Below are 18,651 nucleotides of genomic sequence, written 5' to 3' on the forward strand. Positions count from 1 at the left end.
CATGACCTGAGCCGAAGGCTCAGGTCATGATCTCAGGGTCCTGGGATCGGGTCCCGCATCGGGCTCTCTGCTCAGCAGGGAGCCTGCTTCCCTCTCTCTCTCTCTCTCTCTGCCTGCCTCTCTACTTGTGATCTCTCTCTGTCAAATAAATAAATAAAAAATCATAAAAAAAATAAAAATAAATACTCTCTCTTTGTTAAAGTTCTTACTGAGTTCTTCCAGTCTCCTCTCAAGTCTGGTGAGTATCTATAACCATTAATTTGAATTCTTTATCAGATAGATTCCTTATCTGTTTTGTTTAGCTTGTGTTCTAGGGTTTTGTCTTGTTCTTGTGTTTGAATCATATACCTCTGCCTCCTCACTTTGTCTGACTCTGTGGTTGTTCTATATGTATATATGTGGTGCTCCTCTACGTGGGCTGGAAGCACCCTCTAGTTATGACTGGGCTGAGGGTGCACTGGTGGGTGGAGCCAGTTTTCAGCCTAACTTGTCTGGTGGGCTGGGCTTGGCTCACATGCTATTGGATAAAAGGGTCATGTGCTAGTTGGTAGGGCTCATTCCCTCACTCCCTGAGTCAGGATTTGTTCTGGAGATGTGCCAGTTCTGACCAGAGCTGCCTGTTGGGTGTGGGAACTGATAGTCACTCTGGCAGGGCATCGGTCCCAGCTGGGGTGGCTCATTGTGGGAGCCACTTTGGAGAAGTGCCTGCTGGTAGGTTGGTTTGGTGGTGGGGGGGCTAGTCTTCAGAAGAATTCTGGGGCAGGGCAAGTTAGATGGAGAGTGTCCGAACTGGCTTCTTCAAGCATCTGGCCAAGACAAAAGGCAGGCAAGAGAAATAGCACCTGCCAGGACTTCCCATTCCTGGAGAAAACTCTCGCAGATCCCTAACCCTCCAACACATACCCTAGAATTAGTCCATAAATCCCCTTCATGTATACCCCTGACGCTTTTTAAACTGCTGCTTCTATTGCTGGCTCTTGGGCCCAGTGATAGAGTGCACTGGCCCTTTAAGACTGGAGAATCGGTTTCCTATAAACCTCCAACTCTTCCAAAGGTAAACCCTGCTGATTTTCAAAGCCAGACATCATGGGGGCTCATCTTCTCTGTGCAGGTCCTCAGGGCCAGGGATGCCTGATGTGGGGCTAATCCTCTTCACTCCTCCATACCTGTGATGTCCCTCCTGCTTGTGGATTGCCACATGGGGGGTTTGGTTCCCGACTTTGTCTCTGACCCTCGTACACTTCTCAATATGACCTTCTCTTAATGTCTTTAGCTCAGGAAGATCTGTTTGGCTAGGCTTCAGGTTGTTTTCAGAGTGAGCTGTCACACATGTAGTTGATGCTTCAGTATGTCCCCCGGTGGAGGTGAACTTAGGATCGTCCCTCTCCATTGTCTTCCCCCACTCTCCTCATTGACTTTGGATCAACACATTAAAACTTCAGTTTCGTGTAGGAGTTTCCTAGCATAATCCATTTTATGGCATCTAAATGACTTGTATATTTGTACTTATGTATATTAATACATATATATATATATATATATATATGAATAGAGTCCACATTTACCTCCATGAATGTATTGGTCTTCAAGCCCCATGATTTGAACTCTGCCTTACCAAAATGAGGATACAAAAGAGGCATCCTTGCGGTGGGTGTGCGTTGGGTACGTGGGAGCTGCCAGGTTCCATCAGGATCTCTAATGGACCCCACTTCCTCGCCTCCTCTTTTCTCACAGGACTGGGCTCCTCTTTGGACCTAATTCTAACCCAGACCTGATCAAAACAAACCCACAGGTCCCTGAGACAGCATAACCTTTTAGAAATACCAGGTCCGTGGAGTGCCTCTCTGCATTGGCCCAGATATGCTCACACCACATGCAACACAGGTTAAGTTGATCACCTGCCTTGTGCCAGACACTGTGCTAAGTGCTGAGAATACGAAGGTGCGGAGAGGGTGTGACACTGTTCTCGGGGCTCCAAGAGTTTGAGGCAGGTGTGTGAACACTCTCCGCATGGTGAGAGAAGGGCTGTTATCGAGGTAACACATGCTCATGGGATTGGGGGTGCTGAATCTGCATCCCAGATTCTGCCAGGGTGGGGCTCGGTTTCTCCACCTGCACAATAACTATCCCCTAGCCTGCCTCATAAAATGCCCTAAAAATGAAGTCTTGGGCAGAGATGGTGTCCACGGTGTGGTCGTTCCCCTGAAAGCAATCAGGGCGTCATAGCTTGTGACTCCTTGGCCAGGCTCTCAGAGACCCCTCGCTGCAGCTATGTGTTTGCAGGCTTCTCCTCAGTGTAAGCAGTGGTGGAAAGCTGGGCTGTAGCCTAGTAGATTCGTGGGGCTGTAGCCTAGTAGATTTGGGGCTGTTTGAGCCTGATTTATGCCTTGGCCTCTGCCTTAGGGCTCCCTTTCTCCCACCCAGCAGAAAGTATGGGGAATTGGAGGGAATCCCTGCCTTATAATGGAGAGGAGTAGGGCAGGTGAACTGCACCTTCCCCAGGAGTGGGGTGCACCCATGCGGGCTGGTGTGTGCTGAGGCTGGGCTCTGGGCATTTCAGGACCCAGGTCAGCGCCCTCCTGCCTCTGGCAGGGCCGGAGTCCACAACCCCGCCTCTGTCTGTCTTGCACCATTCTGCAACTTGATGCCTACGCATAAAAACTAGAGGGACTCATCCCAGAGTTTGCTGCTGCCGCCGCTGCTGTTAGGTTTTAATTAGCTGCAGGATTTTAATGAGCTGAAATCAAGAAGAACCCCATCTCAGAAGCAAGCAGGAGCCACACACACGGAAGAACTTGTCTGACAAAACAGATGGAGGTGGCGTTCTCAGGGGACTGGGCTGTGTGCTCCATTTCAGTGAGGAGCAAATGAGTTCCTGAGGCCAGGACGCTGAGCAGGGAAGGCAGGAGGTCAGCCCCATCGCAGGAGGCTTGTCAGGGGCGGAGCAGAGGTGCAGCCCCCTCTGTCGCTGCGGTGGAATGCTTGGTGCCGGATTCAAGGTGACGGCAGTGCCTGGCTCCATTCTCCTCAAGTTGCCATAGCAGCCTCTCTCCCGATGAGCAGCTCCTCCTGGAGCCCTCAGCCGGGAGGGACGTCATTGTTCGCTCCTGCCCGTGCACGGAGGAGACTGACTGGACAGAGAACTTTCTGGGGCCCAGGGTCCACACACCAAGTGGGTGCTCCCAGGAGCACAGGGCCGGACGCCTCTGGCTGCCTCCAGTGGGGCACGGGAGCAGGTCCTCACAGCCCGAGGGGGTCTTCTGGGTGACTGGGGGAAAGCATCCAGGCCTTGGAGCAGCCGCAGCCAAGCGTGTCCTTGGAGCCATCCGTCCATCGCCTGCCGGCCTGTCGCCACTGGAGGTGCGTGCGTTTTGGCTGAATTCCCAAGTCCTTGCTTATGCCCTAAAGTGAATTTTCCCGAGACAAATTTTTAAATCGGATAAATAAGGAAATGGGAGGAATCCTTGGCCCTGACCTGTGTCCCAGGAGGTGTTTGCAAAATTAATTGCATTTTTTTTTCCTTAGAGTAAAAATTGGTGATGCCATTCAGGCCTCAGGGAGAGCACGCCACTGGGAAAACTAGGGATTGTGAAGACAGGACCTTCTGAAACTAAGTGGGCTGTTTATTTTTCTTGCCTTACTCCTCCTCACTCTGCCCTCAGTTACTTGAATTTTCTTATTGTCTGTTGGTCCTGGAAGAGAGGCAGGGAGGTGGGGGGTGGGGGGGACTTGTCAGGGGAGCCGAGTGGGATGCTGTGCACTATAAGGTTGTAACAGTCCCAGGTGGGAGTGGAAGACTGTGAGTATGTCTACGGGGCCCTGGGCAGCCTGGCCCGGGCCTGTGACAGATCACGGAGTCCACTCCCCCTACAGCAACCCAATTCCCAGGAGACAAGCCGCCTTGGACCAGCATCTCCCCGTTGCCTTGAAAATAACATGTGACTTTGAAGACAAGGACCCTCATGGGAACAATAGAGGATCAGATACACACACTCCCTGGAGTGTCGGGTGATCGCCTATCTACCCTTCACCTTTAAAGGAAGGAGGTTCCTATGGGTTCTATGATGTTGGCCCCCTCCTGGAGCGGTGAATACCCAGCCAGCCTGCAAGCCAGTTACCCAGGAGGGGAGGCACGTTAACCTTTTGATTCCATTTGCACATAGCAGGGAGTTGGCTGATTAGATGGTCTGCAGTGAGAACTAAACACTGAGAGGAAGGCGTCTGAGGGGAATGCTGGAGTCTGATGCTTAGGGAGGGTTCAGGGAGAGCCACGCCTGCCTCTAACGCCAGCTTCCCTGGGCATGGAGAACAGAGAGGGTACTGTATTCTCCTGGACATCAACAAAAGGGAGGGTCTCTGAGACCAGACACTTGGATGGTTGATGCTCCCGCTGTGGTGAAGGTGCAGGCCCTAGGGCTGGTTTTCTCCCCCTAACCCCCGCCCCCCAGATTGGGGGTCAGGGATGTGGTCCTCATCCTGGCTCCCAGGCACGTAGGCTGCTGGAGGCTGGCTCCGTGTTGGGGGTTGGGTTGGGGTCAGTTCAGAAACAAGTGAGGACAGGTCACAGCTGCAGAATGGGGGAAGTCTGTATTGGCTTGGACTGTGACAGTGAGACAGTGACTGGGAGTGGGAGGGGACTGGCCGGTCCTTCCAGAGCCACTTCGGCCGCGCCAGCTCCTGCAAACAATGCAGTGATGATAGTATGTTCTTCTGAGCCACCCCCGACAACCTCCTTTTTTTCCATCCAATAGAGCCTTTGCACCAAGATCGCGTGGCACTTTATTAGCTGTTTTACCGGGCAGCCGTGGGCCCCAGCCATAAAGTGGCCACTTTCTTTCCCTTCCTTCCTTCCTTCCTCTCTCTTTCCCTCACCCTAGGTCAGATGGACCTCCTGGCCTCGTGTCTGACCCAGGAGGCCCGTGAGGCTGCAGGCAGCATGCGACCACCCCAGCCCCGCACATCAGGGCTTTGTGGTACTTTCTTTACAGCTTGTGGCCTTGGTGGGGACTGTCAATGGTGTGTGCGCGCATGCTCTGTGTGCATACGTGTGTGTATGTGTGTTAGAGCCCGTGCATCTGATCTGGAAGGGCCTTGAGCTCTCTCCCCTGTTCCCTAGCTAAGGGTCTTGTCCCTGCCGAATCCGTGTGTGTGACACTTTCCCACTCTTCTGACTCCTTTCCATGGGGGTTAACCAGTGGGGGGTTAAGCCAAGTGATTTGGGACAGGAGGCCCTCTGCCCCCCACCTTCCCCCAGACCTCGAGGCTGGCCCTGCACACAGGGCCTGTCACTGGGAGACTGAAGGACACAGTGTTGAGAGTGACCTTGTCCTTCAGTGGGGCCTGGGACCTGCACCACTGCATCTGTGTCTTTGCAGGATGTCGAGCCAGGCACTGCCCCCCAACCCCTCACCCCCCACCGCCAGGACAGTCCCATCCTGGGCAGCCACAGAGGGAGATGCCACAGAGCCCCACAAGGGACTTCAGGGTTTGAGCCTTTGGGGACATGCGGCTGCCTATTTTTACCCACTGCAAGCCCCCTGCAGTGGTGTCCCTGGTGATGGCGGGCGCAGCTGTCTTTCTTTGGGGCGGGGGCCATTGCCAGGAGGTCAGGGCCAATGGAAATTGAGCCAGCTCCAGAGACAAAACAGCCCTCCTCGGTGCTGCCTCCCAAACATAAGAGCTGGGAGGTCGTGGGAACTACCTGCTCAGCACAGCCCAGAGAGCCCTGCACTCAGACGTGTTCCCCTGCATAGAGGCCTGGGGCAGGTTAATTAAAGTTAACTGAGTGAAAACATAATTACAGAGACTGCAGAGGGGAGAAACCCAAACCTGCAATTTAACACTCAGTCTCAGAGCTTTGCTGAGAACAGTCTAGACCTTGGGAATTTTTGTCTGGGCTGGGGAGGGAAGGATTCCTCTGACTTCTGCCTCATGCTCCCCTAGGAGCATGAGTTCACAGAGGGACAGGAGCTGGGGCTTCCTCCCCCAGCGCCTTGGTGCCTGGTCAGGAATGGGTTCCTCGACCACAGTACAGTGCCCAAGGAGACTCCAGGCGGGGGAGACTCCTTGTGCCAAGCAGCACATCTGGTCTGGGGATCTAACCACCCACCTGTGATCTCAGAAACTGCCCACCTTGTCTCAGCCTCCTTTAGAGCTGTCCTGTGTCAGGGCGGAGGAAGCTCCCGCAAGGCCTTTGGATAGAGAGAGGATGGTTTCTCTGCCCAGACTAGTAGGAACGGGGGGAAACCAAGGGGACAGAGCGGCCTTTCTCTAAAGGTGGGGGGGGGAGGGTTCTGAAATCCCTGCCCGTCCAGCATGACCTCCTGTGCAAATCCCTCTTCAGCACCTGTTCCACTCCACCCATGTCACACCCCACTGCAGGATCTTACCTCCTTCCTATGAGCAAATGGCCTCGGGCTGCCCCCATCTTGACCCACAGCCTGGCCCAGTTGGAGTCACTCGTTGGTATATGGGGTGTTTGGCGTTTCTGGCTCTGCCCTTCAGGAGGAACCGGGGTGAGGGGCAAGTCACCTGGGCACGCTCTGGGTCGGCGGTGACGGGTGCCCATCGGCAGGAACACAAGGGAGGTTGTCACCTGCCTCTGAGCCTGGGATCTGTCAAATGTGGGTCTGGCTGCCTCAGCTCCAGGCCCGAGGGCCTCAAGCATGGGAGTAGCTTGGTCTGGCCAGAGCTTCAGTTCCCTGTGACAGAGCTGACTAGCCGGTGGGGTCTCTGTTCTGCTAGCCCACCCATCTGTCAGGGAGACACAGCCCTGGCTGGTGAGAGCAGCCACCAGGTGGGGGATTCTCTGCCCCTGGCAGCCTCTGGGCCTGGGAGGCGCCTTCCCAAAGCATCTGTAGGGATACTTGTCCCCAACACCCTGCAGAGAGGAGCCAGGGCAGAGAGATCCAAGAGATTCTCTGTCCACCAGGCCACTTGTAAGGGACAAGGACCCAAATTGCTGGGCCTGTACCTAGACCCCCTATAGGGACCTATAGGGACACCAGTTCTTCTGGAAGCTCGGAGTGCCTGGACAGTGCAGGGGCTGATACTGGCTGTGGGTCTCTGGGAGCCCACCCTGGGCTCCCCCAGGCAGAGTCCAGAGAGTATCCCCCTGGTTTTTCTGGGGGTGCAAATACAGGAGACCCTGCTGGGAAGCTGGTGTCCCAGCCACAGGTGGTGACTAGACCTCCCTCAGCCTCCTGGGGTTGGAAAAGTGGAAGGGAAATGCCTGAGTAAGTTCTAAAGGACGGAGGGGTCGGGGATCATGCTTGGTCGCAGGCAGTGACTGGGGCCTCAGCCTGCACGGGATGTCTTGTGTCTCGGTGATGGACCCTCTTTCTCCCCGTCTGCCCCGTAGACCGTGCCCTGATGGATGCATGGTGTGGACGATGAAGGAAGAACGCACCTCCCACACCCGAGAGGTGACCCCGGAGCAAGCCCCGGATGACCGCACGAGCCGGAACCATGCGGCTGGCCTGCATGTTCTCATCCATCCTGCTGTTCGGAGCCGCAGGCCTCCTCCTCTTCATCAGCCTGCAGGACCCCACGGAGCTCGCCCCTCGGCAGCTGCCAGGTGAGCCCCTGCGCTGGGCCCTGCTGCCCGGGCACCCCAGCTTTCCTGTCCAAAGGGCAGGCCTCCGTGGCTGCCCTGGTGCCTAGTCTGTGCCCAGAGCCCCGGCAGGCAGAGGAGGGGGCCTGACCTTCTCCTGGCGGGCATCAGCCTCTGGCCTCTAGCCTGTGGTCTCTGGCCCGTGCCCTCCTCTTGAAATGATAGCCAGGCTCTCATCCACTTGTTGCCTTTGGTGAAGCTGAGGCTTAAGGAGAATTCTGCCATCTCTGGGTGGTCTCTCCCATGTGGTCTGGGATATCAGAGGGTGAATGACTTCTCCTTGAGCTCATGCCCCTCCATGGGACTCTGCTTCTCTGCCAGCCCTGGGACCCCTCGAATCCAGGCCCTTTGGCCTGGGCAGAGGGGGTCAAGGTACCTCCTGCCTTTGTGAGGCTGAGATTGCTCCTGCTGGCATCCACATGCTGCCTGCATCCCACGTGTCCCTCGTGAGCCATGGAGGGGAGCGCCCCTCCTGATTTGCAGAGATCTGCTGAGGACAGGTGGAAGAGAAAGTGGAAGGGATGGTTCTGGAGCCTCAGGTGGGCAGGATATGGAGAGGGGGAGCTCAGGCAAGGAGCCTCATGCTGAGACCCAGCCCCCACTCATCTCTCAGTGGCGGGCCTGGGACCTTTAGTGGGGAAGTCTGTGAAGATACCCGTGTGCTCCAGGACACAGACAATATGGAAGACGAGTAGAGACTGTGGGCTTAGGCAGATAAATTCCTGCACCAGTTTGCAGAAGAGCAGGGCCCTGCATAGGGCACCTGGCCCTCAGAAAGGGGGGGCCCAGGTACTTGGGCCTACAGCCCCCTTCTCAGCTCTGGCTGGCTCAGCCATCCTACGCACAGACTGAAGGCCTGTAGGCATCAGATGGAAAGTCAGAAGGAGCACCAGGAGGCTAGAATGAGGCCTGGCAGCTGCTACCAGAGGCCCCAGGTGGGGAGGCGGATGAGTTCACTCTTTCATCAAGAATCAGCAAGAGGTGGCCAAGGTGGTGGGACCCCAGGAGACAGCAGGTGAGTCACTGGGACTGACTCATGCCTGGGCCAGGCCCTCAGGGATAGTGGCTGTCAGAAGCGGGTTTAGGTTCTTCCCAGCTTGTGGAGAAGCAAGGATACTGCTTGCTTCTGAGCTGGCTCCTCTGTGGGGACTTTACAGCCCCATGTGAGCTTTAGAGTAGCTGGTGGCCCTGTGGCAGCAGAACCTGGCCCTGTAGGGTAGGGCTATCAGGCGGGCTGAGATCAGACCCCCTAGGTGTAGGGTTATCTGTGCTGAACAAGGGCCCTTAAACGTCGCTTGGGGTAAATAGTGTATCCTCAGGGTGACCCCTGGAACTGTGGTGCCCATTTTGGTGTGTGTTGTGTGGTTGCGGTGCACGCACGGGCAGCGGGTCCTTGTGTTCAGGGTCTGCGTTCTGTGGGATGAGCCTGGGAGAGAAGGCCCGTGTCTGTGAATGGCGTCCGTCTGGCCAGGGGTCATGCACTCAGCTGTGGTACACTGTAGGGAGATGCTATATCCCTGGGCAGAGCTGGGGCCTGGTGGCCCGGACCCGCACCCCGCCATGACAGTCAGCCGGCAAAGCAGAACGCTTGCGCTTTGTGACTTCCGGCCCCTCATGCCAGCCGGCTGTCCCTGCGCATGCGCCCCCGGCCAGCTGCACCTGCGCATGGCCTGTGGATCTTCTCCATTACTCGTGGGGCCAAACCCCGGAGGACCTCTGCGATTTCCAGGGTGGAGTGGCGAGCTGGGGAAGGAGCTCCGAGCCTCCGCAGGGCGTGGGGAGTGCCACGAAGCTTCGGTGCGTATTTCTCCCTGCCGTGGGGACGGCATGGGCGTGGCTGACTGGTGCAAGGAGCATACCTGGGGCTTGAGGCAGGTGGGTGTAATGGTGTAAATGGAGCTGGACCACCTGCGCCACGTGACCGGGGATGGGCAACCTTGACGGTCTACGTAAATCACATCAAACACAGTCATAAAACTTTAAGTAATGCTTATGTTACTTTCCCTGAGCAAAGTGTTCCTGACACAGGCTGTTTGTGTTGATTTGTTACTATTCATTTATTCTTTCCCTGTACTTCTCACAGAAGCCTAATTGTGATTCGGTACCAAGAAAGCAATATCAAAGTAATTTTCCACAACATTAGTTACAATTTTCTTCTGATCTTTCAAGTGAAACAATCCCATCCTGTTGGCTTCTCTGAGCATATAAACCTTGATTACATTTATCTGTTGGAAACCAGTGCTTACAAAGTGTATGTATCCAGTTGCATGCGTGGGTGGCCCCAGGGGCCTGGACAAGCCTTCTCCCTGTGGATTTCTGCTGGTGGGAGGTACAAAGTCAGGAGGCTGCCCTGTCAAACAGATTGGGGAAGGCCATTGGGGATGCCGCCTGGAGAGGGAAATTCCGCATGGGCTACTAGGGCTTTCATAGCGTCAGCAACTTCCCTTGGAACTCAAGGTCTGGGAGCCACCGTTGGTGGCGTTGACCAGGGTGGGCAGGGGAGGGTGGGCAGGTGAAGATCCAGAAACAAGCCTGAGAGTGGGAGAAGGAGCCTTTGGTTGCTTGTGCTGCTCAGTTTTCTCTCGGGCAGTCATTAGGTGTTAATAGCATGTGAACTTCTCAGGGACCAGTCAGCAAACCTCACCTGACTGGTGCATCAGATGCAATCTTATGGGCTTGCCAACTTTTGTAAATTAAGCCATTTTTAAAAAATGTTTGCTATATTTTAAATCAGTCAAACTTTCTGGAATGTGAATAGCTGCTGGTTAACCTATCTCTCACCTAAAATGAGATTTTGGTGTGTCGTGTGTAACAGAGAATTCACGTATCCAATTATTTTCCAGTCTCCAATATTGCCAGGCCCCGAGGCCTCAGGAAATTCACACCCTGACCCAGGAGACTAGGCTTGCTCCTTCTTAATGTACAAGATGCAGAGAACAGACCAGAACCAGGAGTAATACATCCTGCTAGCCCTGGGGATACAGAAGACAGACTCCAGACGTGTGGCTGGGCAGACTGAAATTTTATGAGTGGCCTTTCTTTATGAACTTTTTATTATGGAGGGTTTGGAACACACACAGAGTAGATCTGACGAGCTCCGGGCTCCAGGCACCAGCGGGCTCTGTCATGGGGCTGCCCACGCCCACAGCCACTGGCACCTTCCTCCTCCTGACTTTTGAAGCATATACCAGATAACATGTCAGTTCAGCCATAAATACTACAATGTATTGCTTTTTTTAAGAGATAAGAATTCTTTAAAAAAAGAGAGATAAGAATTCTTTTTTTTTTAAACATCTGACGATTCTTTAATATCACCCAATATCCAGTGTTCAAATTTCTAGTTGCATCACAAATATTATCAATACCCTTATTTCCACTTTGTTTTATCCAGGATCCAGATTAAGCTTACACATTGCAGTTGGTGGTCGAGTCTTCTAAGTCTCTTTCAATGTGTAGGATTCTCTCCTAACCTTTGTTTTTCTCTTGCTCTTTATTAGAGGAAACTTGGTCCCAGGTCCTGCTGAGTTTCTCCCCGTTGGGGTTTTTGTTGATCGTATGTGTTTGGTGTATTTTTTTTTTAAGATTTTATTTATTTATTTGACAGACAGAGATCACAAGTAGGCAGAGAGGCAGGCAGAGAGATTGGAGCAAGCAGGCTCCCCACTGAGCAGAGAAGCCGATGCGGGGCTCGATCCCAGGACCCTGAGATCATGACCTGAGCCGAAGGTAAAGGCTTTAACCCACTGAGCCACCCAGGTGCCCTGTTTGGTGTATTTTAACATTGTTTTGTGCTCTTTGTATTTCCTGTAAGTTAAGCAAATCTAGCAGCTTGATCAGATATGGGTTTGGGGGATTTTCTTTTCTCTTTTGGAGATTTTACTTATTAGAGAGAAAACGTGCCTGCGGGCATGCATGAGTGGAGTGGAGGGGAAGGCAGAGGGAGAGGGAGAAGCAGACTCTCCGCTGAGCAGGGAGCCCGATGTGGGGCTCTATCCGAGGACCCCGGGCTCATGACCCAAGCCAAAGGCAGACACTTAACCAAGCGACCCACCCAGGTGCTCCTCTTTTCTTTTTGGGGGATGCACGTGTGATTCTATGTTCTTCCATCAGGAGGCGCACATCTGCCTGGCTCTCTCTTGTGACACCCGTTAGCCACTGCTGGAGCCCCCGGATCCATCCGTTCATTCAGGGCTGCAACTGCACAATGCGGTGTTGAGAGTTTATCATTCCTCCTTCATTCTTTTTTTTTTTTTTTAAGAATTTATTTATTTATTTGACAGCGAGAGACAGTGAGAGAGGGAACACAAGCAGGGGGAGCAACAGGCAGAGGGAGAAGCAGACTCCCCGCTGAGCAGAGAGCCCGATGCTGATGTGGGGCTTGATCCCAGGACTCTGGCAGGTGGTTAACGTCGAGCCACCCAGGTGCCCCTCCTCCTTCATTCTTTTAAGTGGGATGGATTTTGTTTTAATGGGGCAAGGTGAGTTGTTGTTAGTGACCCATGCAGCCAAAGTGATGGTGGATTGATTGGTTTATTCATTGGCAAATAAAAAACCATGACCTTATGATACAGATTCTGTTGCTAACACACTATAAATAGGTCTTTTTTCTTTCCTTCTTTACTTTTTTTCCCCTAGAGTGAGTTTTCTTAAAGCGGGGACACCCCATGTTTCAGAGACGTGAGCTCTTGGCTTTCCTGGAGCCATGGAATTGTGAATGGTGGAGCTGGGTTTGGGGATTATATAGGGGTGTCGAGGACGGAGGCAACCACAGTGACAGCAGGGGTTCAGGGGCCCCTAGTGCAGACAAAGGGACTGGACAGCCACCAGTGACCTCGTCAGCAACAGTCTTCCCGGGGCATTCCTTCCACAGCACAACGACATTCAAGGATGAGGGTAATAATCTGCTTTTTACCATGTGTCAGACCCTAGGCCAGGCACTTTGTATGTTTTAATACGTATAATTCTTGTTTGTGTTTTTGTTTTGTTTTGTTTTTTAAAGATTTATTTATTTGAGAGCTGGAGAGAGAGAGAGAGAGAAGCAGACTCCCTACTGAGCGTGGAGCCCTATATGGGCCTCGATCTCACAACCCTCAGATCGCGACCTGAGCCAAAATCAAGAGTCAGACACTTAACCAGCTGCACCACCGAGGTGCCCCAGTACATACAATTCTGTGAACAACTGATTATTCCTGTTTACAGACAAAGTGTTGGACAGCCGCCCAGTGGGCACACAGCGGCACTGTTCTTAATGTGTTATTCGCTGCATGCTGGGCACTGTACCCGGCACTTTACAGGTATTTAGTACTCCCTGAATGCTTTTAAACCCATGAGTTAAGCACTATTACGCCATCTGACAGATGAGACTATTGAGATCAGAGAGGTTAAGAGCCATGCCCGAGACCACACAGCTTTGGGTTTCGGAACTGGGATTTGTCCTTGGGCAGCAGGCTGTCGACATGCACCTGCTTCCCTCCTAACAACGGTAATGCTCCATGTTGCCTCCCCTGGCCCCAGAGCAGAGCCCGGGCAGAGAGAGCCTGGATCAAGATTTGGAGGCATGTTGGAGTTTGGCATGGGAGGAATTCCCAGTGAATCAGGGGCCGCAGTGTGACCTGGGGGTCTAGCCTCGTGCTGCAGACACAGCCAGTCCTGGGGCCCACAAGCCCTCCCTTGGAGCCTCTCAGAGGAGCGAGCCTTCACTACAGGCCGAGGGGAGCCCCTGAGGTGGGGGTGGCTGTTAGAAGGCTCACATCTGGAGCTGTGACCAGGAGCACAGGAGGGGACAAGAGCACAGGGAACCCAGTGGCAGGTTCAGAGCAATGCAGGAGAGAAGGCAGGATCTGGGGAGGCAGAGCCCGGAGAGCGTGGATTCAGGGGGTCCGGGCAGAGTCAGCAACACAGAGTGGGACGGTGATGAGGGTGAGTAGGGCTGCTGGCTCTGACAGATTGGGATGGGTCTACCACTCACTGAGGCAGACACGCCAGATGGGGAGCGGTTTGGGGGAGGGGGCTGGAGACCGCGTGTTCTATTTTAGGCAGGTGGCATCTGAGTTGCTGGGCAGAGCTGCTCTGTCAGTCCTCCACCCTGAACTCCAGACTCACAGACTCTAGGAACAAGCAGGAGACACAGAAAGCCCCTCCCCCTCCAGCCTCTCTGCTCTCAGGCCTCACATTCACTTCTTCTGTGTCCTATGCCTGAGGGCAGAGTCGTGGCTGGAGGAGCCAGGAGGGCTGCCTGGAGAAGGGGAGCTGTGGGTGGCATGTTTGTCTTCTGGAGCGCCCAAGAGGCCACCGGGTGTACACCTGCCATGGAAGCAGTGAAGTAGGTTTGGGTGAGACTCGCTTGGAGCTTGGGGTCTCTCTGCAGTGTGCATGCCCTTGCGCCTCTTGCCTAGTTTCTCCCAGCTGCAAATCCGCAGAGCCAGAATTCCACTGCCCAGGGGCCGAGAACTGCTGTTGAGGGCTCCTGCTTCGGTCCCCTGGAGGCAGGGATGTGCTGGCCGGAGAAAGCGCGGCCCTCACTCCTGGTCCCATGGTTACCGGGGACACATAGCCCTGCCTGAGCCAGTACTGAACCCACACTTGGCTCATGCGTCTTGTTTCTACAGCAACTCTTGGCCCAGGGATGTCCCCTTGGAGCCCTAAGAGCACAGCCAGGCCAGAGTGGGCCGGGTGGGCCGAGGCAGCAGACGTGACTGCCGAGCGGCGATCCATAGCTCACTTATGTGAGGTTAATGGCATGAACAGAAGCGTGGTGGCTGACCCTCCTCTTCCCCCCACTGGCCCCAGGGCAGGGACAGCCCACCGGCACCAGGGCATGTATGCTCACACTCTTTCTGGGCCAGGGGAGCCAGATTCCCTGCTCCCCCAGCCCCCATTTCTGTGGAGCCATCTGCTTTCCCCGGGTAGGTGGGATTTATTGGAGTTCTCCTGAGTCTGTTTCCCGAGACCAGTTCCCACCAGCATTGCAGAGCGCCATATATATTTTCTACAAACCTTGCGAAGCTGACACATCCTTGTTGTGACTGTGAATATCAGAAGTGACATGTAATTGCAGTGATCCATCCCGTTAAGTAGCTGGTAATATAACACTGCGGAATCAACAGGGCTGGGACTCCCAGAACCCGGTGTTTCTGAACAACACACCTGCAAGCGTCTTCAGACTGTTTGGCCACACAGCGCCGAGGGCTCGTGAGGGCCGCCTCACTCTCCCGCACCTTGCTTTTCTGTGACCACAGCAAAGGAAATTCTACTCGAGGTAAAAGCACCTGCTGAGTTTCCTCCTAGTCTTTGGAGAGCACGCTCCTCATCACAGAAGGCACCGGGCTCAAAGTCAGGGCCATGGGGCAGGATCCTCGTAATGGTCTCCTTACAAGTGTGGCCTTTGGGGACTTCTTGGCGCCCCCCCCCCCTTTCATCCTTGTAATCTCCAGAGCAGCTCTGAGGGGTTCCTTCTGGGGCCACAGGGTGGTAGTGAGCTGGGGCCTCCCAGTCATCACTGTGCCGGCAGAAAGAAGGAAACCCGTGGGCTCAGCCATTGCAAGATTAGAAACCCACGTGGCCAGAAGCCCAGGGGTGTGATGGCCAAGCCCTCCTTGACGGGGTGGGCGTATGGAGGCAGAGTCTGCGTATTTCAGGGGGTACCACTCACACCGCGTTCTGTGCTCATTCTGGAGTATTGCTGACTTAGACTCTGGGGTGAAGGCTGCCCCCTGGAAGTGCTGGGGGCAATAGGGATGAAGACGGATCCTCCACGTGGTAGTCAGGCAAAAGGTGCCGGAAAGGGCAGGGCAGTGTCCGAACACATAGCCCTCAAGTGCGGGCTCCTGGAGCCCACTGGTTTGGTGGACTCTGGGGTGCTGGCTGGAGTCTTCTTTTGGGGGGTGGGGTTCCTGAAGGACCCTCCTGCTGCCCTGAGGCCTGGGAGGCTCTATGGGCCCTGTCTCTACAGCAGGAATTTCCCTGTCCCCACCCTCTCTCACTGCAATGGGGCCATTCTCAGTGGCACACCTGGCCCGCAGCTCCTCAGCATCTGTTTCTCTGATTTTGGCCTCAAACACTCCCCTCATCCCTGCAGAAGACACCCCAGGGGTCTCCAGCCAGAATCTCACTTTCCTATGGTGCGTTAAAATAGGCTAAATGAAAAATAATGAACATAGAGGAACTAATAACAGGAATCACCTAATTAAATTAGGAAACAGACATCATATCACTGTAATCTGGAAATTGATATTAATAGAAAACGGTCCCAGAATTGTAATGCTAAAGGTTCCTGGGGGGGGGGGGAGATTAAAAAGGAGAGCAGAATGGAACATTGGGGCACCGGTTCTGTTCCAGTAAGAGCAAGACTTCGGTTTTAAAGGAATTAAAGGGAAATGGTAAGAATAGGAGATGGGGTCACTGCGTGGGTCTAACCGGGTCCTGGACGAACGTGGCTTAGAAAGCCACAGTCCCCCACACATGTGTTTGTTAATTTTTAAATGAGACCGTGTAATTAAGCTTCCATGTGCGTGAAACGTTGTGAGAGTCACGTTCCTTGGCGCTTGGCACCGACCCTGGCACCTTCCCTTTTTTCTCCACCGTGGGAGTCAAAACAATTGTCCTCAGCTGGGACTCAGAGAGGGTAAGTGGGTGGCCCAAAGTCCCACAGCCAGAGTGGCCCCAGCCAGGATTTGAACCCAGATGGGCCTGACTGCAAAGCCCCTCCTTGTCTCACCCTGCCCTCCTTGCCTGTTGCTACTGGTTGATGTCACAGTCTACTTTTCTTATATATTCTGATGTTTTTCTGCCATTTCCTCAAAGTGCATTTCTTGCTGACACCCAGCAGCAGCCGGACACCCTGACTCCAGCCCCAAGGCTTTTCTGTTGGCTTAGCTAATAAGGCCCACACAAAGCCTCCTTCTGAAATTACAGTCATGCTGGAAAACTGGGTCTCCTATTGTGTCTGGGCCTGGGCGGGGGCTAAGTGCTGGCTCACGGAAACCCTGGTTTCGGGTTGTGTGGCCACAGGGGCCTACCGTTCCCCCGGCCCCCTCACTTGGGAGGTGAATCGGGCTCTGTTCACCTGTGATGTGAGTCACGGCTTGGCGGGCCCAGAGCGGGGCTCAGGTGTGGTGTGACCCCTATCCCACTCTGCCCGTCCTGGAATGAACTGAAGGGAGACCAGGGTGGGGGGGACGGCTCGAGATCTGTGTGTGAGATGCCCCAGAATCGCATCCGGTCTGGGATGCTGTGACTGCCCCTGGACCATCATTGAGCCCCAGGAGCACTTAGACTCAGGGGTTACTACCAGAACTGAACTTCTTCTCCCTCCATGTGGGCCCTACCCCTCCCCAACCCCTGACCCCATTCACCAACCAGGCATCTTTAGTTGGGGGGTCATTGACATCAGAGCCAAGGCCTCCACTCAACTCAGGAGATCTGTCAGCAGGAGTAGAAGGGCAGAGAGAGCTCTGGTCCCAAAGTGGCACAGGGCTCCGAGGGGCGGCCCTCTGCCTGGCTTGCCTTCCCCTCAGCCACATCTGTGCTGCGGTGGGAGAGGAGCTCAGCACACACAGTGAATCAGAATGCCATGTTCATTGCCAGTGTGGGGAAGAGTCCAGTGGGCTCCTACCATGTGCTTATGGAAGGCCCTCTAACCTTTCTGAAAGCCTAAGTAGCTAATGTGGGCAGCAGAGAAATGGTTCTGTGCCAGAAGGGTCCAAGGACGGGCCTGTTGCTATGGTTGCTGTCCTTCTCCATGGCCACTGGGTGGTTCTTGGTTTTTTAAACCCCGAAAAGGTCATGGTGGTAGTTATGACAACAGCAGCCCCGGAAAGTTGGTTCTGAAGACCGATGCAGGCCCGCAGTGTGGTGAGCCCATCAGGGGCGCCCTGGGGGTGGGCTGAGGCCCGCATGCCTTGGGTCAGGCCTCGATGGGGCTCTCACCGCACCTGACCTGCTAGCCCCTCCTGTTTATGGTGACCCGTTCTCGTGGCTTAAGGGTCAGCGTGTGTCTTCTCTCTCCTGAAATAATTTGCAGGAAGTTAGGAGCTCAGGTAAACGCCATCTAGGCCAGAAGCTTCCCATTACCTATCTGTTGGTGTTCTCATTATAAAGCTTTTCTGGGATGGGGGGGCTCTGCAGTTTTAACTTGAATCATGGGGAAACTCAGTGGACCGTTCTCTCATTGAAAACGTTTTCTTTATATGGGAAAAGTAGCCCAGCTACAATGGGTTCCATTGCCCACCCCACGTAGCTGCTGCTTTGGAGCCCCACATAGACATTGGCCCCTAATGGAAGGGGTAAGAAGCCTTTGGGGTTTCTTCCCATTCTCACGGCTTGGGGTCCAGACAGGAAGTTGAGGCTGCTTCTCACCCAGCCTTGAGGCCTGGCCATGGCATGCCCAGCCCTCCTCAGAGGTTCCAGAGATCACCTATAGAGCAGTCTAGCCCTCGTTCAAGTTCCCCTTCCCCTTTCCTGAGTTTGGTTGTGCCCAAAGCAGGTCAAGGGTCCAGTCCCTGGCCAAGTGGTTCTCAGCCCAGGTGGTTCCCGACCTAGGTTGGATTGAGGGGGATGGTTTGTGAACCTTTCTCCTCATTTTGGTTTTGTATCCAGATGTGTTTCCTCCTGAGAAGTTGAAGGCCACAGTCATTTGTGAATGCATTCGACCTTTGCCCTCAGGGTCTGGCCTGCCCCTGAAGGAGGGAAATGGGGAGGGACAGGGACAGGAGGGACAGGGATGAGGTGGGATATCGGTGAAAAGTGTGTGGGGTCACCAGATCCATCAGAAAATGCATCCAGGGTGGGGAGATCATAGGAGACTGGGTGGGGGAGGGAGGTGGGGAGCAGACAGGCCTGGGCCACTGCTCAGCTCCAGCCAAGAGTTCAGTGCCATGTGGGCCCAGAGTGCCCAGGCCCTCCCTTTGATTTATTTTTTTTCCAAAGAAGCTAGGGATCTGTAACATTTCTGGGACTTCTGATTTTTAAGTGGCAGTCAAATTTTGGAAGTTGAGAAGACAGTTTTAGAGTTGGACCACACTTCACACGGGTACCTCCTA

The 18,651-nt window shown here is 54.2% G+C and overlaps 1 protein-coding gene across 1 annotated transcript in view; it reads left to right on the forward strand.

Moving 5' to 3' along the window:
- Positions 1-7,446: 7,446 nt before the first annotated feature.
- The window catches only part of LOC111161601 (carbohydrate sulfotransferase 8), a 62,916-nt gene continuing 51,711 nt past the window's right edge, over positions 7,447-18,651 (forward strand). The window contains exon 1 of the mRNA XM_022525358.1: positions 7,447-7,576. Within this exon, the coding sequence (XP_022381066.1) occupies positions 7,447-7,576 (130 nt within the window). The remainder of the gene's footprint in view (positions 7,577-18,651) is intronic.

Source organism: Enhydra lutris, unplaced genomic scaffold (assembly GCF_002288905.1).
Source record: "Enhydra lutris kenyoni isolate GAN:26980312 unplaced genomic scaffold, ASM228890v2 scaffoldscaffold85, whole genome shotgun sequence".
Classification (NCBI taxonomy): domain Eukaryota; kingdom Metazoa; phylum Chordata; class Mammalia; order Carnivora; family Mustelidae; genus Enhydra; species Enhydra lutris.